The 19918-nt window shown below is 42.7% G+C and overlaps 1 protein-coding gene across 1 annotated transcript; it reads left to right on the top strand.

Annotated features, from left to right (window-relative positions):
- Positions 1–6417: 6417 nt before the first annotated feature.
- On the top strand, positions 6418–19171 carry LOC310873656 (protein Wnt-8-like; the record flags this gene model as incomplete). Its single annotated transcript, XM_083786205.1, has 6 exons — positions 6418–6517; positions 12097–12211; positions 14836–15008; positions 15219–15344; positions 17881–18023; positions 18575–19171. The coding sequence occupies 6 exons, from the start codon at positions 6418–6420 to the stop codon at positions 19169–19171; spliced, it is 1254 nt and encodes a 417-aa protein (XP_083642331.1).
- Between the last annotated feature and the right edge of the window lie 747 nt (positions 19172–19918).

The raw sequence follows: 19918 nt of genomic DNA, 5'->3' as shown, positions 1-19918 counted from the left end.
GTTCTCAACACAAGCACCTTTAGACAGAGATGTACATGAACACAAAACATTGTGCTTTATGTCTGTTGAATAAATTATTTATATGCATTTCATTTATCTGAAATCTCAAGGCACATTTTAAACTCACTTTAAACCACACCATAAAAACAACCCAGCTGATCACATTAAATATATTCACATACTGTACAGCCACTCTGTTCAGTGTTGCCAGATCTTATCAAAGCACATGTTGGAACTCAGGTATAGTCCTTGACTTCATTTAGTATCCAGTGTGTACACTGACTTTCCACTGGGTACAGTCTACTAAATTAATTTCGCTCCTATGCCACCAAAATGTGGAACACCCTATCAACAGCCATTAAGACATGTGAATCCCTTGACCCATTCAAAACCGCTGTCAAAGGGCACCTACAGATGGCTGCAATTCGAAACTGGCCCCCATAAATAAAGTCCCCCCCACCCCCTTTTCCCCATACTGTACTTTTTTTTAAATAGTAGTGTATATTTGTGCGTCTGTAAATGTTCTGATGAATTGAAAATGATGCACCCTGTTGTAAACAAGTGTAATGCTTCATCATGGTTCATCCACAAGTAACGGTTTTTGTATTGACTTGTGCTTTCGTTTGAAATGTACCCATTCTGCATACAGTGAATAAATAATCTACTGAGGATTCTACAGTAGGGGTGATTTGGGGTCCCTGGGATAAACATAAACATTGTATCAAATGGTTAAGTCTGTGGTCTTACTGAGGGACTCAAAGAGTTGAAAATGACTGCTGCAGACCAGGGCTTGCCCATGGGTGCCTCAGAATACTTTGATAATATTTGGAATGTATAAATTAACAATTTAGGCATTAGCAGATCTCTTAATACAGAGCGACTTACAGTAAGCAAGAACAAAAACATGGTAATACATCAAATACATACAAATAGTCTTTATTTATTATAGTCTTCTTTATTTACTTAAAGGTATATTCAGTGATTTCACTCAAAAAACCTTAGGTTTCGTTTTTAGCTGTGGGACCCAGCCTTTCGTCCAATCAGGATAGAGAGTCAAAAACGAAACCTAAGGTTTTTTGACCCCCAGGGGTTAACTGGGGACAGGGAGGAACTCCTTATATGGCCAGCACACTCTATAGTAGGGAGGATTATCACAACAAAACAAAAAAATAAGTGATATTTGAATTAAGTGAAATCACTGAATATACATTTAAGTAAAAACTGCATGTATACTTTTTCCACCACTGAAAATACAGAGATACTAGGATAGTCATAATATGCAGGATCTACATGATCTCATCTGAAAATCATCATCACCTTATATAATAAAAAACTAAAAAAAACTTGTCTTCCGTCCATCAAACAATGTTCTTCTTTCACCAGTGAGTCTTTCCTTTCTGAAGAATTAATTAAACTGATAATTATGACACACACACAGACACAGACACGCACGCACGCACGCACGCACACACAGGCACTCTTTCAGAGTCAGGACATTCATCTCTTATCAATGCACATGTTGGAGTTCTCAGGTGGTCCTTCACACCATTTAGTGTCCAGTACACTGACTTTCCACTGGGTACAGTGACGAGTCTACTACTGTCTAGTGTTCGTGTACGAGGAGGGAGAGTATAAAAGGCAGCTGCTAGATGAACTCGGTTGCAGGATGGAGGGCTGTGTGGTTTTGCTTGTTTTGTGATGTTTCTTTTTGTCAGCTGTCCAGCAGTCCAAATATTATTAAATTAAATTTCAGAGGCGAAGTGATGTCGGCAAGGTAAATGTAGGCCTGGCTATATATGAAAACACTACCATCCCATTGTGCAAGTGAGTTAAATGGAATAACATTTGATTGTGGGTTAATATAGGCGTAGACAAGGAGGTTAAATGGGAGGCTATTGTGCAGTCAAAGTTACCAATACAAGCTAGTTAATTCAGCATTATTCTATTGACCGGTCAGGCCGGTATGGTAGGCCTCAGGCCGGTATGGTAGGCCTCAGGCCTACCAATATAGGCCTCAGGTCTACCATAGGCCTCAGGCCTATACCATACCAGGCAGCAGGCCTCGGGCCTACCATTGCGTGGCACATCTATGCATGGAATATCTATGTTCACAGCAAATATGAGACGTGTGGACAAAAGCTGTATATAGGAGGGGCTTTAAAAAAAAAGAAAAATTAACATGAATGAACATTAGTGAGGACCAATTATTATGAAGGTTGAAAGTGGTAAAGTGGTCCTTTAAGTTATACAAACTTGAAAATGTCGATGCTGAATTAAATCTTTTTAAAAATAAATCTGCCTAACGATGATGTCACAGGTGGATGGGTTTCTGAACTGGCAGCCCTCCTATGAGCCATGCACAGACTGAGTAGAAAACTAGATAAAGTGCCCCTCTGGGCACAGGTCTCCACCAAGGCAGATCAGGTTGTGTGAAAAGGGTGCCATTTCTTCTTACACCTTGGATGGCAATTCGATGATTTGAGGCATTTTGTTCCAAAAATGTGTTTTGCAAAAATCCTCCTGTTGGTGGCACTATAACAGGCCAATGTGAAAAGTGTGGGATATATTCCTCAACCTAGTAGGAAAGTGCGTGAAAGATTGCATTCATGATTTGAGGCTTTTTGTTCAAAACGGGCCAATCCTGCAAACTTTGAGAGCAAAGGTCAAGCCTCTCTGTTCACACTGGCACGCTGCTGCACCTGATAGTCCTTGGAGTCCTCCCAGGGCCGAGGGCCACGGATGTTCTTCCAGTTGTCCAAGTTCAGTTCCCTCATTTTCTCATACTCCTCCACCAGAATGACTGGCTGCTTCTGCACGTTCACTCTGGCCTCCAGGGAAGGGTCCAACTTCTTGTTAATATTCTGGGCATCATATCGAATTTGTGTGAACTCTTTCAGTCCGAAGGAGCCTCCGAGGATGAGCACCATCATGGGCAAACCATATCTGAATGTTTTGTTTCTTTGAAGAGCCTTCAAAGTAATCATTATACTTCTTTGCAGCTGCAAGGCGTCTAACGAGGTCACAGCAGGGGGCACATCTCCTGAAGAGCTTCTTCCTAGTCCAACCTATCGAGCCAATATAAGTGTTTCGAGGCACTCATCATGGCATCTCCATGATGTGATGATGACGTCCATGACTCAGCCATAAACATAAGGAGTTCTCAGTGCAGCTACGACCAAATATGGAGTGTGTTGGTTGGCACAGACAAATCACTCCATATATGGGCACAGAATGGATATCTTTTATTTGATTGGACGATGGAAACATTGACAGCCAAGAAAAATCCATCAGAAGGCCATCTGGAATGCAATCGTGCACTCACTCTCGGAAAGTTGACTCATTATTAAGAAATACGAGCCGATTTAGCCATGGTTCACATGGCGCTTGTCTGTCATGGCGGAACTTCAACCTTTTTACGCACTTTTTCCATTTACAACTTTAACGTCTACATGCAAGTGCTTGCCCCATTGGGCCATGTGTGTTACAATTCTCCTTGGGTGTGTATTAGCACCCGTATCTTCTGCATTATTCAATAAAAAAGCATCACTCATCATGGCGTCACCTTTATGGAGGCCTCATTCATCAGTGACCTTCAGCTGTGGAACATTCTAAACTGAAAGGTTAAGGAATTGGTTAAGAAATTGCAAAAAATGATGAAAGGCATAGACCTAATTACCTCAATTGTGGCATTTTGTCTTTATAATGCTTTTCTCTATAAGCATTATAATGGATTTTTACCTCCAAAACTGGCCTTAAGACCCGCCTGCTTTGTAACCTTCCAACTTTAACCAGGTCCAGAACATCTAGGATAGTGTTGCCATCTGACCAGAAGGTGGTGCTGTAGCAGACTCCCCACAGAGCACTGCTGAGGATTTATGAGGTGACCTAATCATGACACCTCCCTTTCTGTCAGTAAACCAAAGATGGAATAGTAAACTTCTGCTACAACCATTAGCTTGGCTTATCACCATATCTGGCACTGATGTCGTTTAGACTTGTGCAGCATGCTGCTTTAAGATGAGCTGTATATTCTAAAATAGGCATGAGTGTGCAAATGTCCCCAGAGCCCTAGCTGGCATTGGGAGTCTGTAACAAGACCCCTGGGAGGGTGCTTAGACCAGAGCAGTGATGATGTGTCAGCACGGGACAATGAGTGATCTGGTTCATATTATTGTGACTTTACTAAGGCTTGATATTTAAAAATCACCACCTGTGTGAAGTGATCGGGGCGCTCTCATATCAATCATATATGAACTGTAAGATGACAATATATGCCTATATAATCCCCGAGCTGAATTAAAACTGTTGCACTGAAAAGTCGATTTGCTCGTCCACATATGACGAAAATTATCCTTTCATTGTCAATGGCAAATGTGACACATGTTGGGACGAAAAGCTATATATGGGGACTAGCACTAACTATAAGTGGGACAAATAAGAAAAACAAAGTAGTCCTATATCATAAATAGATATTTTTCAAACTGCTCTTTGAGGTAGGCCTATTTGACAAACAAACTGTTGTGATATTTTATTGTGTCCCCAGCCTAATGAAGAACACGTGCACCGTGCACGTCGTGCAGGGAAGTGGAACTTCATAAAACACATAATCCTCGGAGATGCACACAAAACCCTGTTTCATTTGACTTTAACTACTTAAACCCTATAATCTGTTGGTCGGTGTCCCCCAGGGTTCTATACTTGTCTTGGGGATCCCTCCTTTTCTCCCTCTCTACAAGATCAGCTTACTGAATGTTCACCTATATTTTTGCTAAATGTTCACCTATTATTATGACACGCTTAGAATATGGAAACTGGTTTGTGTTATTAACACAATGTGTCCTTGACCCACTCACTCAGCAAAAATACTGTACATTACGGACTCAATAATTCATCATAATGCATCTCTGATGAGCTAAGCTGCACAGCTGTTTGCTATGGGCAGTCTATTCCCTAAAGAGTATTGGCACCAGGAAAGAAGGCTGAACAAGCTTTTCTTGCGCTGCCCACCCACCCACCCACCCTCTCTTTCTCTCTCTCTCTATCTCTCTCTCTCTCTCTCTCTCTCTCTCTCTCTCTGTGTCATACCCTGATGCAGGAGCAGGCGTGTTCACACCGGCAGATTCACGCAGTTCCTGTGCAGCTCTCTCCCTTCTGCCATCTCTCCATCTCTCTCAGTCCTTCCCCAGTGTCTCTCTCCCCCCTCCCTCTCTCTCTCTCACTAATTTCTCCACTGGTGGATTTGTCAGCCCACTGCTGTGTGGAACCCCCCGGTAAGACAAAAATGTTTTTCCCCCCTTTTGTGTGTGTGTGTGTGTGTGTGTGTGTGTGTGTGTGTGTGTGTGTGTGTGTGTGTGTGTGTGTGTACAGTATGTATATATATATTATATATACAGTATATATATATATCTCTGTGTCTCTTCGCCTGCCTTCCTGCTGCATCCTCTCCTTTCTCTGGCAGCCTGCAGACAAAGGGATTGGGGTGTGGCTGGCTGCTCCTGGCAACGGAGGCATTGATGATGATTATGATGATGATAATGGGATGGAGGGAGGATGACAATGAAGATACTGATGTAGAAGGACAATGGGTTAATGTTTGGATCATCAGAGACAGGTATAGACAATGTCCACACAGAGATGGGATGGTCACAGTATCATCATAAGCTCTGAAAATGGCTTCCAGCGTCAGCGTTGGAACATAATTAAGGATTCTGGGCACGTGCCCAACACATCTTAGATGCCTGGTGAACATCAAACCATTTCAATTGAACCCTATTCACTTTTTCTTTTTTTTTGTGTGTGAACAGGATTCATTTTCCGCTAGCTTGCTGTGAAAATTACTTGCTGCATAGGCTATAGCCGGCGGGTCCATGGGATGTTCTCATTTCAACACCAGTCTCTGACAGAAGCACTGGCTGAGAAACTGACAGCCTCATGAGTTATAGTCTGTATGAGGTGCAGCAGACCTGAGGCTCGGGTTGGTACTTAAAACTGCAGTGACTGCATGCCTGCCTGGGGAGCTTTGCTCAGCTTCATGTGGCTGCAGGGAGGGGATGGAGACACAGACAGAGAGACCGAAAGAGACTGCAGAGAGAAAGAACAAAGAAAAGGAGAGATAAAGAGAGAGCCCAGCTATAGCCAACGGTCTGGCAAGGAATATGAGAGTACATACATGTGTATACACATTATAACGTGTGTGTGTGTGTGTGTGTGTGTGTGTGTGTGTGTGTGCCACTCCTTTCATCAGCGGGTTTTTTATATATATAGGTTCTTACACCCTCAGAGTCAAATTCACTCTGGGATTTAACACTTGTACAGTACAGCGTATGTGTGGAAAATGACAGCTGTGAGGGGGCGTCGACTCATGTGGGCTTCTTGCGTTTATGACTCTACTCTTCTCTCTCTTATACCTCAGCCAACATGTCCGACAAACCTGACCTGACTGAGATCGCCCGCTTTGATAAGGCAAAGCTGAAGAAAACCGAGACGAAGGAGAAGAACCCTCTGCCCACCAAAGAGAGTGAGTGAATATTGAATAATCTGTTTCTTTTTTTACTGCAGCAGAGCAAAGCCAAGCCTTTCTATGTTTTCTATATTGTGTCTTCCCTGCAACAGTTTTTCCCCATCAGCAGTCAGGTGTCACATGCGGGGTTGTCAATTCATCCTGTCAGCTTGTTCAAACCAACCTCTGCATCGCTGCATCATCAGCAGAGCTGCATGCAACTGCATTTCCACATCCACTCCAAACACACTGATGCGTATGAGTAGTTATACTATACATTTATGACATACAAAGTATACATTTATGTATGCTACTTTGCCATGTTCACAAATACAAAATACAGTCTACTGCAAACAGTACACGCACACGCACACGCATGCACGCAGACAGACAGACAGACAGACAGACAGACAGACAGACAGACAGACAGACAGACAGACAGACAGACAGACACACAGACACACAGACACACACACACACACACACACACACACACACACACACACACACACACACACACACACACACACAGTCACACACCTGCTGACTATATTGTTCCCTCTGGTCTCTTTGCAGCCATCGAACAGGAAAGGAAAGGTGATGCCACGCCTTGACTTCAAGAGCACAAGGAGAGAAGAGCAGGCCATGATGCCGCGACCAAAAGCACTTTGTTTTCATTCTCACAGTATTCCTCATTCCCTCATTTTGTCTTGTGATAAGGGTGCTATAGGGCTCCCTGGGGTGCAGTAAGGTTATACACTACAGCATCCTCATGGTGGCTCTTTATCATTGGGGTGGAAAACATTTAGCCTGGCTGCCTGTCTGCTACTGCTATAGCCTTTTTTAGGCTTTTATATTGCCAAACTGCACAGGGAGTCGTGAAACGATCTGGTGTACATGAAATTACAGGCAGGCATCCAAACTATAGGAAGAAGCTGGGGATGGCCTACGAAGAAGCAAGGGGGCAATCAGATATTAATCATGCGGGATGTTTCATGACCAACTTTTTACTTTTCTTTATGAAATAAATGAGAAGAAATGGAACCAATCAATATTATGTGTTTTCTTGTCTATGTTGGTTATCCCACTCAATGTCTCAAAGTATCTAAATGGTACTCTCAGTGATTTCTTGTCAACAGTATAAGGTTCTGCTGTGATCAGCACTGAGCCAGAGCTAACGGAGGCTATAGCATAAACAAAGCTGTACTCTAGTCTAGGCAGACAACCAACCTGCACGTTCACAAACCAGAGCTCAAGGCTCTACTCACTGCTAAGGCCCAAACCACAGCAATGGTTTTTCCATGCAACTCCAAAAGGGCTTCCTGTCCTGAATGGGTATATATGAACTGTATACAATGTTGAGGTATTTGTACTTGAGTATTTCCAATACTTTTACTTCTACTCCTAGGAAAAGCAAATATTGTATAGGCTATACTTTTACTCCACTGCATTATTTGAAAACTTTAGTTAGGCGGGCTATAGATTTTCATTGTTAATATTATTACAAGACATACAGAAAAACATTTCGGCCATTTCAGCCAATTTCAGCAGATCTACAAGGAGCTTGTAGATCTGCTATTTTCAAAAGATTGTTATACATTTGAAAACTTGTAATGAGACATTCTGCGATCTATGAGTATATATTCTTTTCTTTTGGTACTTTAAGTACAGTTTGATGCCAATACTTTTGTACATTTACTCAATTACATTTTGAATTCCGGACTTTTACTTGTAACTGAGTATTTCTATATTATTACTAGGCCTATTTTCTTTTCATAACCATTTTATTCCCACCACTGTTCACATCAAGGTATCTACTATACTAATCTATAGAGTTGAGGAGACACACATGAATGGGACTTCATGCAGTGTATTTAACCAGTGGTCCTTGGGGTAGTTCCAGGTGGTCCCCAGCTAAATGATGGAGAGTTGCTAACCAAATTGACCCGTATAGATCTTTAACTCTTGAGAGCATAAAATCAAACCAAATGGACCCATACGGGTCCATTTGGTTTAATTTTACGTAGGGCAACACGCCGAGGGGGGCAACAAAATGTGCCAAAAAGTGCCAAGACCCTCATAATAACAATTTTCTCCACTGCTCCACCACGTAATAACGAGTGGCCGTGTGTGCATCCCTGCACAAACAGCAAAAGTATGAGGAAACACAGCACTCTCATAGGGAGCACAAATTTATCCGAGTAGGGCAACGAAATGGTCAGCTACGTCCCTGGTCTGCCTGTTCTCTCCCCAGCCAAAAACATTGAGTACGCCTGTCCTATGGTACCAATATACAGAACAAAATAAATATGTAATTATTTTTGTTTTGGGTCTGAGAGGCTAAATGTCTTCAAATGGTGGTCCTTGGCTCAAATGCCGAATAAATAATGGCGCTTGATACAAAAAGGGTTGAAAACAACATTCGTTCTCAAAGTGGGGTCCCTGCAGCAAAAGTATAGTTAATATAGCGTCACAATCATTTTAACCACTTTATCCATTTTTATGTTGGATATTCAATAATATCAGAGTCACTTTGTCACTTTGTGCCATGCTGCAAGCTTAATCTATATCTATTTTCTTTTACGTCGCAAAAATTGACACATTTTCCACAGACATGTTCCCTTCTGGGGGGTCCCTGCATGGCACAGAGGATTTTCAGATGTATAGTTAGTTTGCAGTAACTGCAGTTACTTGGCAGTTTTATAATTGTTATGCTAAACATACATAACAAATAATGTAGGTTAAAGCAGAACATAAAGCAGGAAGAGTAAGTGCTACTATAAGGTAGTATGGGGATCCAAATAAAACAAGAAACAAGAAACAATTCAAATCAGCAGCCCCACCTTTACCTAACATAAAGGTGATGAACACAATAATGCAGCTCTGTCCAAAGTGCGGCCGCGGGCCAAATGCAGCCCTGGGGTGAATTTTATATCGTCCGCAACTTCATACCTGAATTGCATTATGAACGGCCCGCCCAACAGTATGGGACATTTTTACATTAAAGTTTTTTAACCTGGGCATTTTGCAGAGAATACTTTGTCAGTGTTCCTTGTTCCTTGTATTACTTTTTTTTATACTTTACTTTCTAGCTTGGTTACATTTGGTAATGTGACATAAGGCTGAAAAAAGAACTGAGATACAGTTTTGTTCACAGCACACACCTGACGAAAGACCATTGATATTAAAATTGGCTGATAATAGTTAAATATATAGAATCGTTTAGAGGGACACGGTGGCACAGTCGGTAGTGCTGTAGCCTCACAGCTAGAAGGTCCTGGGTTCGATTCCCGCTCGGGGCGCTGTGGGTGCTGGCGGCGTGTTTCCTCCTCTGCATCATCAGTGCCCATACCCGAAGGCGGGGTTGGCGAAAGGGCCTTTCTGTGTGGAGTTTGCATGTTCTCCCCGTGTCCCCTAGGGTAGGTACCCTCACAAAAACATGCAGTAATCCTGGTCTCTAAACTGCCTCCCCCTGGCCAGCCGGGACGCCTGATGGAGGGGAAAGGAACTGGTTGGAATAACGTGTTCCTTCCACGCGCTACGTCCAACCAGGGAAACTCCCCCCTGTCAGGTTTAAAGGAGCAACTTGGACACTCAGGCATGAAGGAAGCATGAGTTAAGTCTGTTGCTCTCCCTAGGTTGGCGGAGGGTGTGTAGAACCCAGGATCACATCACAGGATGATTGACACAGGGGTGAAAAATGGGTTACAAAATCGTTGGGACAAAAAATATAAAATAAAAATAAAAAGTTTAAATCCGAAGCTAAATTATGTATAGTTGACCCTTGCGTGTTTTAATATTTTCTAATATGGCCCCCTTTGAAAAAAGTTTGGACACCCCTGTAATAATGCATTGATATGTTAAGGCCTATTCATATTACATAGGGGGGCAAAATCTATGAAAAACGTGGGTATTATTTTTTTATATTCCTTAAAGAAATGGTGCTGGGCACTTCTCCTTTGGCCCACCCATTCCTGGGACATCACATGTTAACGGTCCAGTGAAAAACTATACTAATACTAATACTAATACTAATACTAATACTACTACTACTATACAGTAGCACTAGTAGGCCATAAATGGCCTACTAGTGCGCAAGCAGAGCGTGCAAGTACTGTCGACCACTGCAAACTGTCAAATCTCAGCTTCTCTGTGAAGGAACGTTTGAAATGTTGAATTATTTGCTACCTACCTACTTTATGCATGTAAAAAAGTAGTATTATGAAGTATGGTACAAGTTTCTATCTATATAAGAAATACAGTTTTATCGATTTAGAATTATTCTGGATCCCTTTTTAGTTTCTCAAAGAAAAATAAATCATCGATATACGATGAAAAAAAGGAATATAAACTGAAATAAAATACGTTATCACGTATATAGTAAAATTATTTAATTTAAATTGTCAATTGCTTTAAATTTACTTAATCTTGGACTATAGTGATATTAATACTAAATGCCTCTGTGTATATGTATATGTAATTTGTAAGTTGATTAGCGTACATATACTGTGGTTACTTTGCGCCACTTTTCATGCGTATGAACCGTCCCAGCATATGACGTCAGGGTATAACTGGTATAACTAGCTCTCAATGATGACGTAATAAAGATGCGGATTAAAGGACCCAATGCCTTCGATGGTAACGTATATGTCAATCAGTGTCGGGTGGATTAAAGGAAATGCCTCTATGTATAATATGTAATTTGTAAGTTGATTAGCGGTATACTGTGGTTACTTTGCACCACTTTTGATGCGTATGCACTGTCCCATGACGTCAGGGTATAACTGGTATAACTAGCTCTCAATGATGACGTAATAAAGATGTGGATTAAAGGACCCAATGCCAGAGTGTAATTGGTTTTCGATGTTGACGTAATGACAATATGTTTTAGTGTCGGGAGGATTAAAGGTAATGCTCCTATGTATACATGTATGTAATCTGGCACCACTGCCATATCAGGCACAAGTATACTCATTACGTCTTTTGCTGGGACGGTGCATACGCATCGAATATTGTACTTGCGCTCTGCATGCGCAAGTAATAACAATAATAATAATAATAAATAAATAAATATAACAAGAACATTGTGGGGTGTATGTGATTTTTCTCTATCACTCTCACTAATCAAATCTAACCTGCTTGTAGAAAAAAACAGGGATGTGGAGTGGACAATGGGCAGGGAAACAAACTCTTCTATGTCAATGAGCATCATGAAGGCACTGTCTGAAAGACCCACCCACCTCAGACATCAGCAACATTATGGGGAAATAATGTATTTAAGTGTTTAGTGTTCTACGGTTCATTGTATAACCACTTTGTAGGCTAACATGTTGCAGCTTCTAACTAATAGGACCAAGAAAACTTGAAAAATGCTCAGCATTAAAATGATATATTATGTTTATGTATAGTCCCCCCACGAAAATAGTATAGTAAACTCCTGCAAAGGTTGTTCAGCCGTTTATAATAATAATAATAATAATATACACTTTTTGAATATAGCCAACTTCGACACTTGCTAATAGGTTAGGCCTACTAATAGCCTACTTTCAGTGGCCCAGCCAGCCTGACAGTTCTACGTCCCTCCCTCCCACTCCCAGTCCCTAGCTCCCTCCCACCTTTCCTGGCGACGCTGATCCTGCCACCCGGCCTCGGACCTGTCAACCTCGTCACCTCCACAGACTTTATTGCTCGATTTGTCTCACCCTACATGCTGTAAATCACCCATCAATACACCGTGTAGCGCTTTAATGTGTCTGAAATGCCCGTTAGGACATTTTAATTATAGCGGAATTGACTTGGTGTTGTTTTTAAGCTATAGGCTATAGCTATAGTTGCTCTGAATGTCTCTTGACCAATACTGACCTCGGGAAATCGACGAATATTTGAACCGAATACACATCGGTCATCGTGTGTAGGCTATAGGTCTACTAGTATGGTATGCCTAATAATCATATACGAAAATATATCAAGGAATCATAAAGGCTGTATAATTATAAGCCTAATATATCGTCTATATATTTGTATATACGTCATGAGATAGAATTGGTTATATACTCACCACCACCCCCCCCCCCCCCCACCCCACTAGTCTCGACTCGAGGTGAGCTTGCATCATGATGGTTGAATGTCACAACGATCGATCACATGATCATCATCATAATATCCATAATAATCGGCAGTTTCGATGATAGTTTAGCAATAAGGTTCATATGGCTCATTGACGGGTGACAATAGGCTAAGTGGTTTTAAGGGATTTTGAGTGGATTAGCTATGCAGGGGATTTGATGATCCTATAGCAATGCGTGAATGCGTGTGTGAAATCACATGGCCCCATTTTCCCGCAATGTGAAAGCGGCCTTATCAACACGTTTAACCAATAAACCTAATAAATCAATCTTGTCAATGTGTGTGGTATAGGCTATAGCCTACACTGCCTGTTCTTGTTAACTGTCAGAGCTACCCCCTGCATAATACATGGGAGGCTTTAAACCCAAAACATAAAATAAAAAAAATTGCCAGGCCTATGTTATGAAATATCATAGAATCAACTATTACACCCCCCCCCCCCCCCCCCCAGCCCCAGCCTCAAGTTGAATTATTGGGGATTAGTCATATAGGAGCACATCCCGATGGCCCATTGACGGGTGACAAGTGTTTTAAAGGATTTTGAGTGGATTACAGGGGATTTAATGATCCTATAGTGTCAATCAATATTATTGGGGAATTATTGGGGATTAGTCGCCTCTATTGTCATATAGGACCACATCCCGATGGCCCATTGACGGGTGACAAGTGGTTTTAAAGGATTTTGAGTGGATTACATGGGATTTAATGATCCTATTGTGTTAATTAATAATTAGGCGAGGGTTTAGCCACTTAATCCATTGAAATATTAGATGATAGAAACTAGCAGTTTAATGGCTGTTGATTATGACAGTGACAAGATCGAACATCGTAATTGCATTATCATAAAAGAATAACACAATGTGGACCTGCGGTGTTGTTGGTTAACCTATAACGGTTTAAGATTTTATCCAGATGTATGCGGGAGCGTCACGTGAGAATTAAAAAAAAAATCAATTTTATACTGAATGATGTTCATGCAGGCAGTATAGCCGAAATTAACCGCGTCAACACATGCGTTTCGTGTTTGCTTGTCAGCATTCTTGTAAATTCCAGACAGTTTTCGCACCAAGTTGTTCCCTTCGGAAACATCTATTAACCTATTATCACGGCGATGTCAATGTCGCCGCTGTGTGAGGTGGTATTTACATGACTATTATCTCCACTTTATGGCTTCGCAGTCACCTTGTAGCTTATCTCCTAATCTCATAACACTGCATTTGCTAAAGAACAAATTTCCAACCACTTCCATGCAGCCCAAAGCTTCACATTAACATTCATGCCTAACATTTTTATTTACCATAAAACACACATATATATTATTCTTTTTCTTTTTCCTTTTTCTGACGCTCTTATAAAGTCTTGCGTTGCGACATGTTACTTTAGGATTTTCTTTTTTTACTGGTGCTTTATTTGGTCTTTTTTTTTTAATCTGTAAAAGAGAGGCACAAAAATATAGAAAAGAAAAACATATATATTATTTGCATTGTTTTGTGGGCCCTGTGGGTGTGCACTGATCTCCATGTGTTTCAGCCGTTAGTCTGAAGGGGGACAATATGAATAATAATAGTTATAATCATAATAATAATAATTGTAACAACAACAATAATAGTCAATATTATTATAAGCCTATATAACTTGAAATGTCCCAATTCGTGGGAAAAGTCTATAAAGCAGGCCTGGGAACGGCAGGTGAATGAATGAGTCGCTCTGTTTAACAGTCTGCGTCAACTCTTTGAAGTGCAGCTATGCAACAACGTCTCCTATTCGTCAATAGGACACGGCCATTAATGTCCTCGTTGGGGCATTTTCACAGTGAAATGTTAGCGACGAGACAACCTGTCACTCAAAGAGAACAACCGTATAAATATCCTCCGTCTTCACAGTCAGACATTCAGTAGCCTCTCCATCTCACGGAACACACACACACACAGACACACACCTTGGATATTATTAACAAAGAGACATCGCTTTTTGGGGGGATATTTGGACTATAGGACAGCCAGCTACCATGGAACTAAATCTTCACTTCATCATGTCCATGATCTGTCAAGTTCACGTTGCAGCATCTTGGTAAGACACACTTGTTCTCACTTTTAAAGTATTCCGTTTTCTTCTTTTTTTTTACGTGATCTTAAAAAAAAAAGAAATAATATGATGTCTGGTGATAAGCTATAGCCTACTTTACTTACCATGTCTCTTCCTTTCTACAGGTCGGTAAATAACTTCCTCATGACCGGACCCAAGGCCTTTCTAACGTATGCCAGCAGTGTGCAGGTGGGCGCGCAGAACGGCATGCAGGAGTGTAAACATCAGTTCGCATGGGACAGGTGGAACTGTCCGGAAAGTGCGCTCCAGTTATCAACACACAATGGTCTCCGCAGTGGTGAGGAAACGCACATTTCGCTTGTTTCATTAATTATAGCCTATACTTTTAGTTGTGCCAATGATGCGGCGCCTATATGGGCGAATGCAATTACGCATGGTTACGCACATAGATTGGACTTATTACAAAGGCGTAATAATGGTACAACATTTGATAGCAAAATAATATTATTACACATGAATAACCTATTTTCTTTGCAATTCAATTTAGCCACAAGAGAGACGTCTTTTGTCCACGCTATCAGCGCTGCGGGAGTGATGTACACGCTGACCAAGAACTGCAGCATGGGAGACTTCGACAACTGTGGCTGCGATGACTCCAAAATTGGACAAAATGGTACGTTGGCGTAGATCAAAAGAAAAGAAAAGCTGAAGTGAACTGTCTGGGGGCGACAATTCTGTATCTTAACATGAAATGAGAAGCAGGCCTATATTATAATTCAGACCGTTTGATTCTGCAGGTGGCAAAGGGTGGATATGGGGCGGATGCAGTGACAATGCTGCGTTCGGCGAGAAGATCTCCAAACAGTTTGTGGACGCGCTGGAAAATGGACATGATTCGCGTGCAGCCATCAACCGGCACAACAACGAAGCTGGCAGATTGGTATGTGGTGCTTCATTATCTTTTGAATAATCAAACATGTGTTTACTTCATTATGTCAAGTATTTGTACAGTGCACTATAGAGTGTAGAAGTTGCCTGACACATAGTCTCCCGTTTGTCTCCCGACAGGCCATCAAATCTACCATGAGGAAAGCCTGCAAGTGCCATGGAGTATCCGGGAGCTGCAGCCTCCAGACATGCTGGATGCAGCTGTCAGAATTCAGGGACGTGGGGAACTTCCTCAAGGTGAAGTACGACCAGGCGAGGACGCTGGACATGGGCAAGAGGCCAATGAGGGCTGGGAACAGCGCCGACAACCGCGGCGCTATCGCCAACGCATTCAGCAGCGTCCCCAAGACGGAGCTCATCTACCTGGAGGACTCTCCCGACTACTGCACCAAGAACCAGAGCCTGGGCTACCACGGCACGGAGGGCCGCGAGTGTCTCCGCGGGGGAGGAGGCAAGAACAACGGCTCCCAGTGGGAGCGACAAAGCTGCCGCCGGCTGTGCCACGACTGCGGCCTCAAGGTGGAGGTGAAGCACATCGAGGTGGTCAGCAGCTGCAAGTGTAAATTCCACTGGTGCTGCACGGTCAAGTGCGAGAGGTGCACGCAGGTTGTCGCCAAATATTATTGCGCGCGCCGGGGCGCCGGGGCGCGCAAAATGAAGCCGAGCGGACGAAGGCCGCACAATAAAACCAAACGGAGGCACCGTGCGCGCACTGAGCACAAGCAGTGACTGCATGCTCGCGCTCTTTAAAGACTATTATGTGAATGTCTCCGCAATCAATACATTGCGAGTCTGCCTCATCCTGGACTCGCAGCAACTGACAGCATTTCATTAAAAGACTTTTAATGCACTTTATAACTTGGAGAGATAGACTATATCTCCAAACTGCATGACAACCTGTATTCATTTCCCACGGATTGACCCTCCCTTGTGTATCACTTGTTTGTTGTTGTCTCGTTCGATGTTGTGTGCGATGTTTTGTGTCGGATGTATTTTTGCATGATAAAACAAACCTTAATAAATATTTTAATAGTAGCAACTCGCCCTGTCTCATTTGTAAACGTGCCATGTGGATTCGTCAGCTCTTTGAAATTGTGACGCTGTCATTTTGTATATTGGTTGGTGCGGTGGTTCCACTGGCTCTGCGGGAATCCCGGGGTGAAGTGATTCATCGTGGGCCGTGGTGGTGTCATGTGAGCCAGCGGGTGGAAAATAAACTGTCTTTAAACGTGTCACCCTTTGAAGTGCGCAATAGGCGTTTCCTAAATCCATCGCCCAATCAGCTATGGATCACGGAAACAAAGCGTGGTTCCTCGTTCAAATAAAGGAGCAGGTTTGTGATACAACCTTACCACAACACATAGGCCTATACCATAAACCAGAGCTCCTCTGTGCGGCCAACAACGCAGACTCAAAAATGGCTATTTCTATATTTTTGCTCGTAGCACTTTTTCACCACAACGGCTGTCTGGCAAACGCTTGGTAAGTCTTTATTTATTGTAGGCTATAGTTCGTCTGTGGATTCGCTTATGTGGCCTATACATGTGTCCTTATAATTTAATTTGTTCTCTCTCTCTCAATTTTAAATTGCCTGTTGTGTGTCTTTTCACCATTCCAGGGCTGCAAACAACTTTCTTATGACAGGACCCAAGGCCTATTTGACTTATACAAGCAGCGTGCAGGTGGGCGCGCAGGCCGGCATGGAAGAGTGCAAACACCAGTTCGCTTGGGAACGGTGGAACTGTCCGGAGAGTGCGATCCAACTGAAAGGACTGAGAAGTGGTACGTTTCCAAAAATAACAAGACACATTATTTGGTGTAATTTATACCAATATGGGAGTTATTATTTCAGTGTTGACATGCAGTGTTATAATAAACGTATGACTATACAGACATAAATCAACCTTTAGTTTCCTTTTACGCACGCGTAATTGTTAGATAATTGCTATATTTTTATTGCACTTCTTTTAAACAAAGTGCTTGAACAATCAAAAACAGTATAAAAACAGCTAAATACAACGATTGTTGCTTCTTTTCCCTCAGCCACGAGAGAGACATCTTTCGTGCACGCCATCAGCGCAGCAGGTGTCATGTACACACTTACTAGGAACTGCAGCATGGGGGATCTGGACAATTGCGGCTGTGATGTCTCCAAGAACGGCAAAATCGGTGAGCGCATATTTATGCCTATATCTATTGAACGTGTTAGCCTCTTTAGGTGTACGTTTCCGAGGTTAAGTGAGATGATTCTTTGCCTGCAGGGGGGACTGGTTGGCTGTGGGGCGGCTGCAGTGACAACGCTGAATTCGGGGAGACGATATCCAAGCAATACGTGGATGCTTTGGAAACCGGCCAGGACTCCCGAGCAGCGATCAACCTGCACAATAACGAGGCCGGACGGCTGGTGAGTAACCGAACGTTTTTACGCAGCACGTCCAATTACAGTGCATGGTCACCTATATTAATATAGCCAACATTAACCATATTTTTTAAAATATTTTATGCTTCTATACAGTATAGTCTATACCTCACTATTTCAGAGGTAAATTAAATATTAGGCTACTTTATACTTTGTATTGATTTATTATGCCTATACAAAACTTGAAGTGATCAATTATTAGCCATGTGTATAGCCTATATTGTTGGTTATGCTTTAGTATAGCCTTATATGCAATATCAGCCCCTTTATCAGCTGCAACATACGTGATGAATATTAATGCAATAGGCATATATTGCATTAATATTTAGGCAATTCAACTTCACATTTGTGCACTGCGCCCATGTTGAGTTAGTCAAAATATGGAACAAGCCATGTCACATGGCCCATGTGTTACAGAATATTTGTGTTTTTTCTACATTTAGCTATATAGCCTAGGCCTACTTGAGTAAAACACCCGAGTACTTCTTTGTTCTTCCACCAGTGACAACTGAACATTGTGCTTTATTTCCAACCAGGCTGTGAAGGCCACAATGAAGCGCGTCTGCCGCTGCCACGGCATGTCCGAGAGCTGCAGCGTCAAGACCTGCTGGATGCAGGTGTCCGACTTCAGAGACATCGGCGACTACCTGAAACTCAAGCACGAGCAGGCGCGCCGCCTGAAGATGGACAAGAAGAAGCAGACGCGCTCCGGCAACAGCGCCGACGGCGGCGCCATCGCGGACGCATTCAGCGGCATCGCCCGCGCAGAGCTGCTCTACCTGGAGGACTCTCCCGACTACTGCAGCAGGAACGCCAGCCTGGGCCTCCACGGCACCGAGGGCCGCGAGTGTCTCCAGAGCACTAGTGGAGGAGAGGACGGCGCGACGCACCGGGATAAGCGCAGCTGCCGCCGGCTGTGCCACGACTGCGGCCTGCGCGTGGAGCAGAGGCGCGCGGAGGTGGTCAGCAGCTGCAACTGCAAGTTCCACTGGTGCTGCACGGTGAAGTGCGAGGACTGCGCCCAGGTCCGAGTCAAGCACTTCTGCACCAAGAGAGACGCCGGACACGTCTATAGGAGGAGGCACCTCCGCGGACACAAACGCGCTAAAGCTTCTTCCGTTAATGAAAGCTGATTTGGAAAATCACGCATAGCCTATTCCACGCATATGATGTGGGCCTATACTTGCACTTTTTTATGGTTCTTGATGTTTAAGAAAAAGGTATGACCTAATCTATTTATGTAATCTTGTACACTTTATTTCTTCATTTCTTCTTTTCAATAAAATGCAATATAACGTCCTTTGTCTTATATTATTTCCAAAATGCACAACTTATTCTATGCTGTGGTTTAGAGTCCATCACAAGAATGAGTGGATACACAGATGATTATTTCCTAAATTCACAATTTATTTTATGCAGTGGTTTAGCTATAGTCCATCACAATAGGCTAACGAATGAGGTGGTGAATACACTTAAATGAGGGATTACATGGGTAACATGGCGCAATTCACACCTCAAGTTGCTGATCCATGCAGTAGGCTAGATCTGCGGCACTTTGAAGATGACATGTCTTGGTCCGTTCCACAACGAGCGAGGCTTTGAAGGATAAACGGGGTGTGTGTTTCGTCCGCAAATGAGGCATTTGGCATGTTAATCCGGGCCATCATCATTCACACCACCAGCTCAGGCCCATGAGATCAACGCAAACATGCATTACAATAAAATCAAAGCACATGATGTAGAAGGGGAAACCAAGATGACTGTCTGTTAAACCAGTGTTTCGTGTTGAGGCGGCGACACACATATATGCCGCTTGCCGAGCAGGATTTCAAGGTTAAACGCAAAACGTCATAATAATATCAGTCCAATCGAATATCTGA

The sequence above is a fragment of the Protomyctophum parallelum genome (genome assembly GCF_964188405.1).
Source record: "Protomyctophum parallelum genome assembly, chromosome: 16".
Taxonomy (NCBI): Eukaryota; Metazoa; Chordata; class Actinopteri; order Myctophiformes; family Myctophidae; genus Protomyctophum; species Protomyctophum parallelum.
Note: the sequence above shows the minus strand (reverse complement) of the source record. Positions and strands in the feature narration are given on the sequence as shown.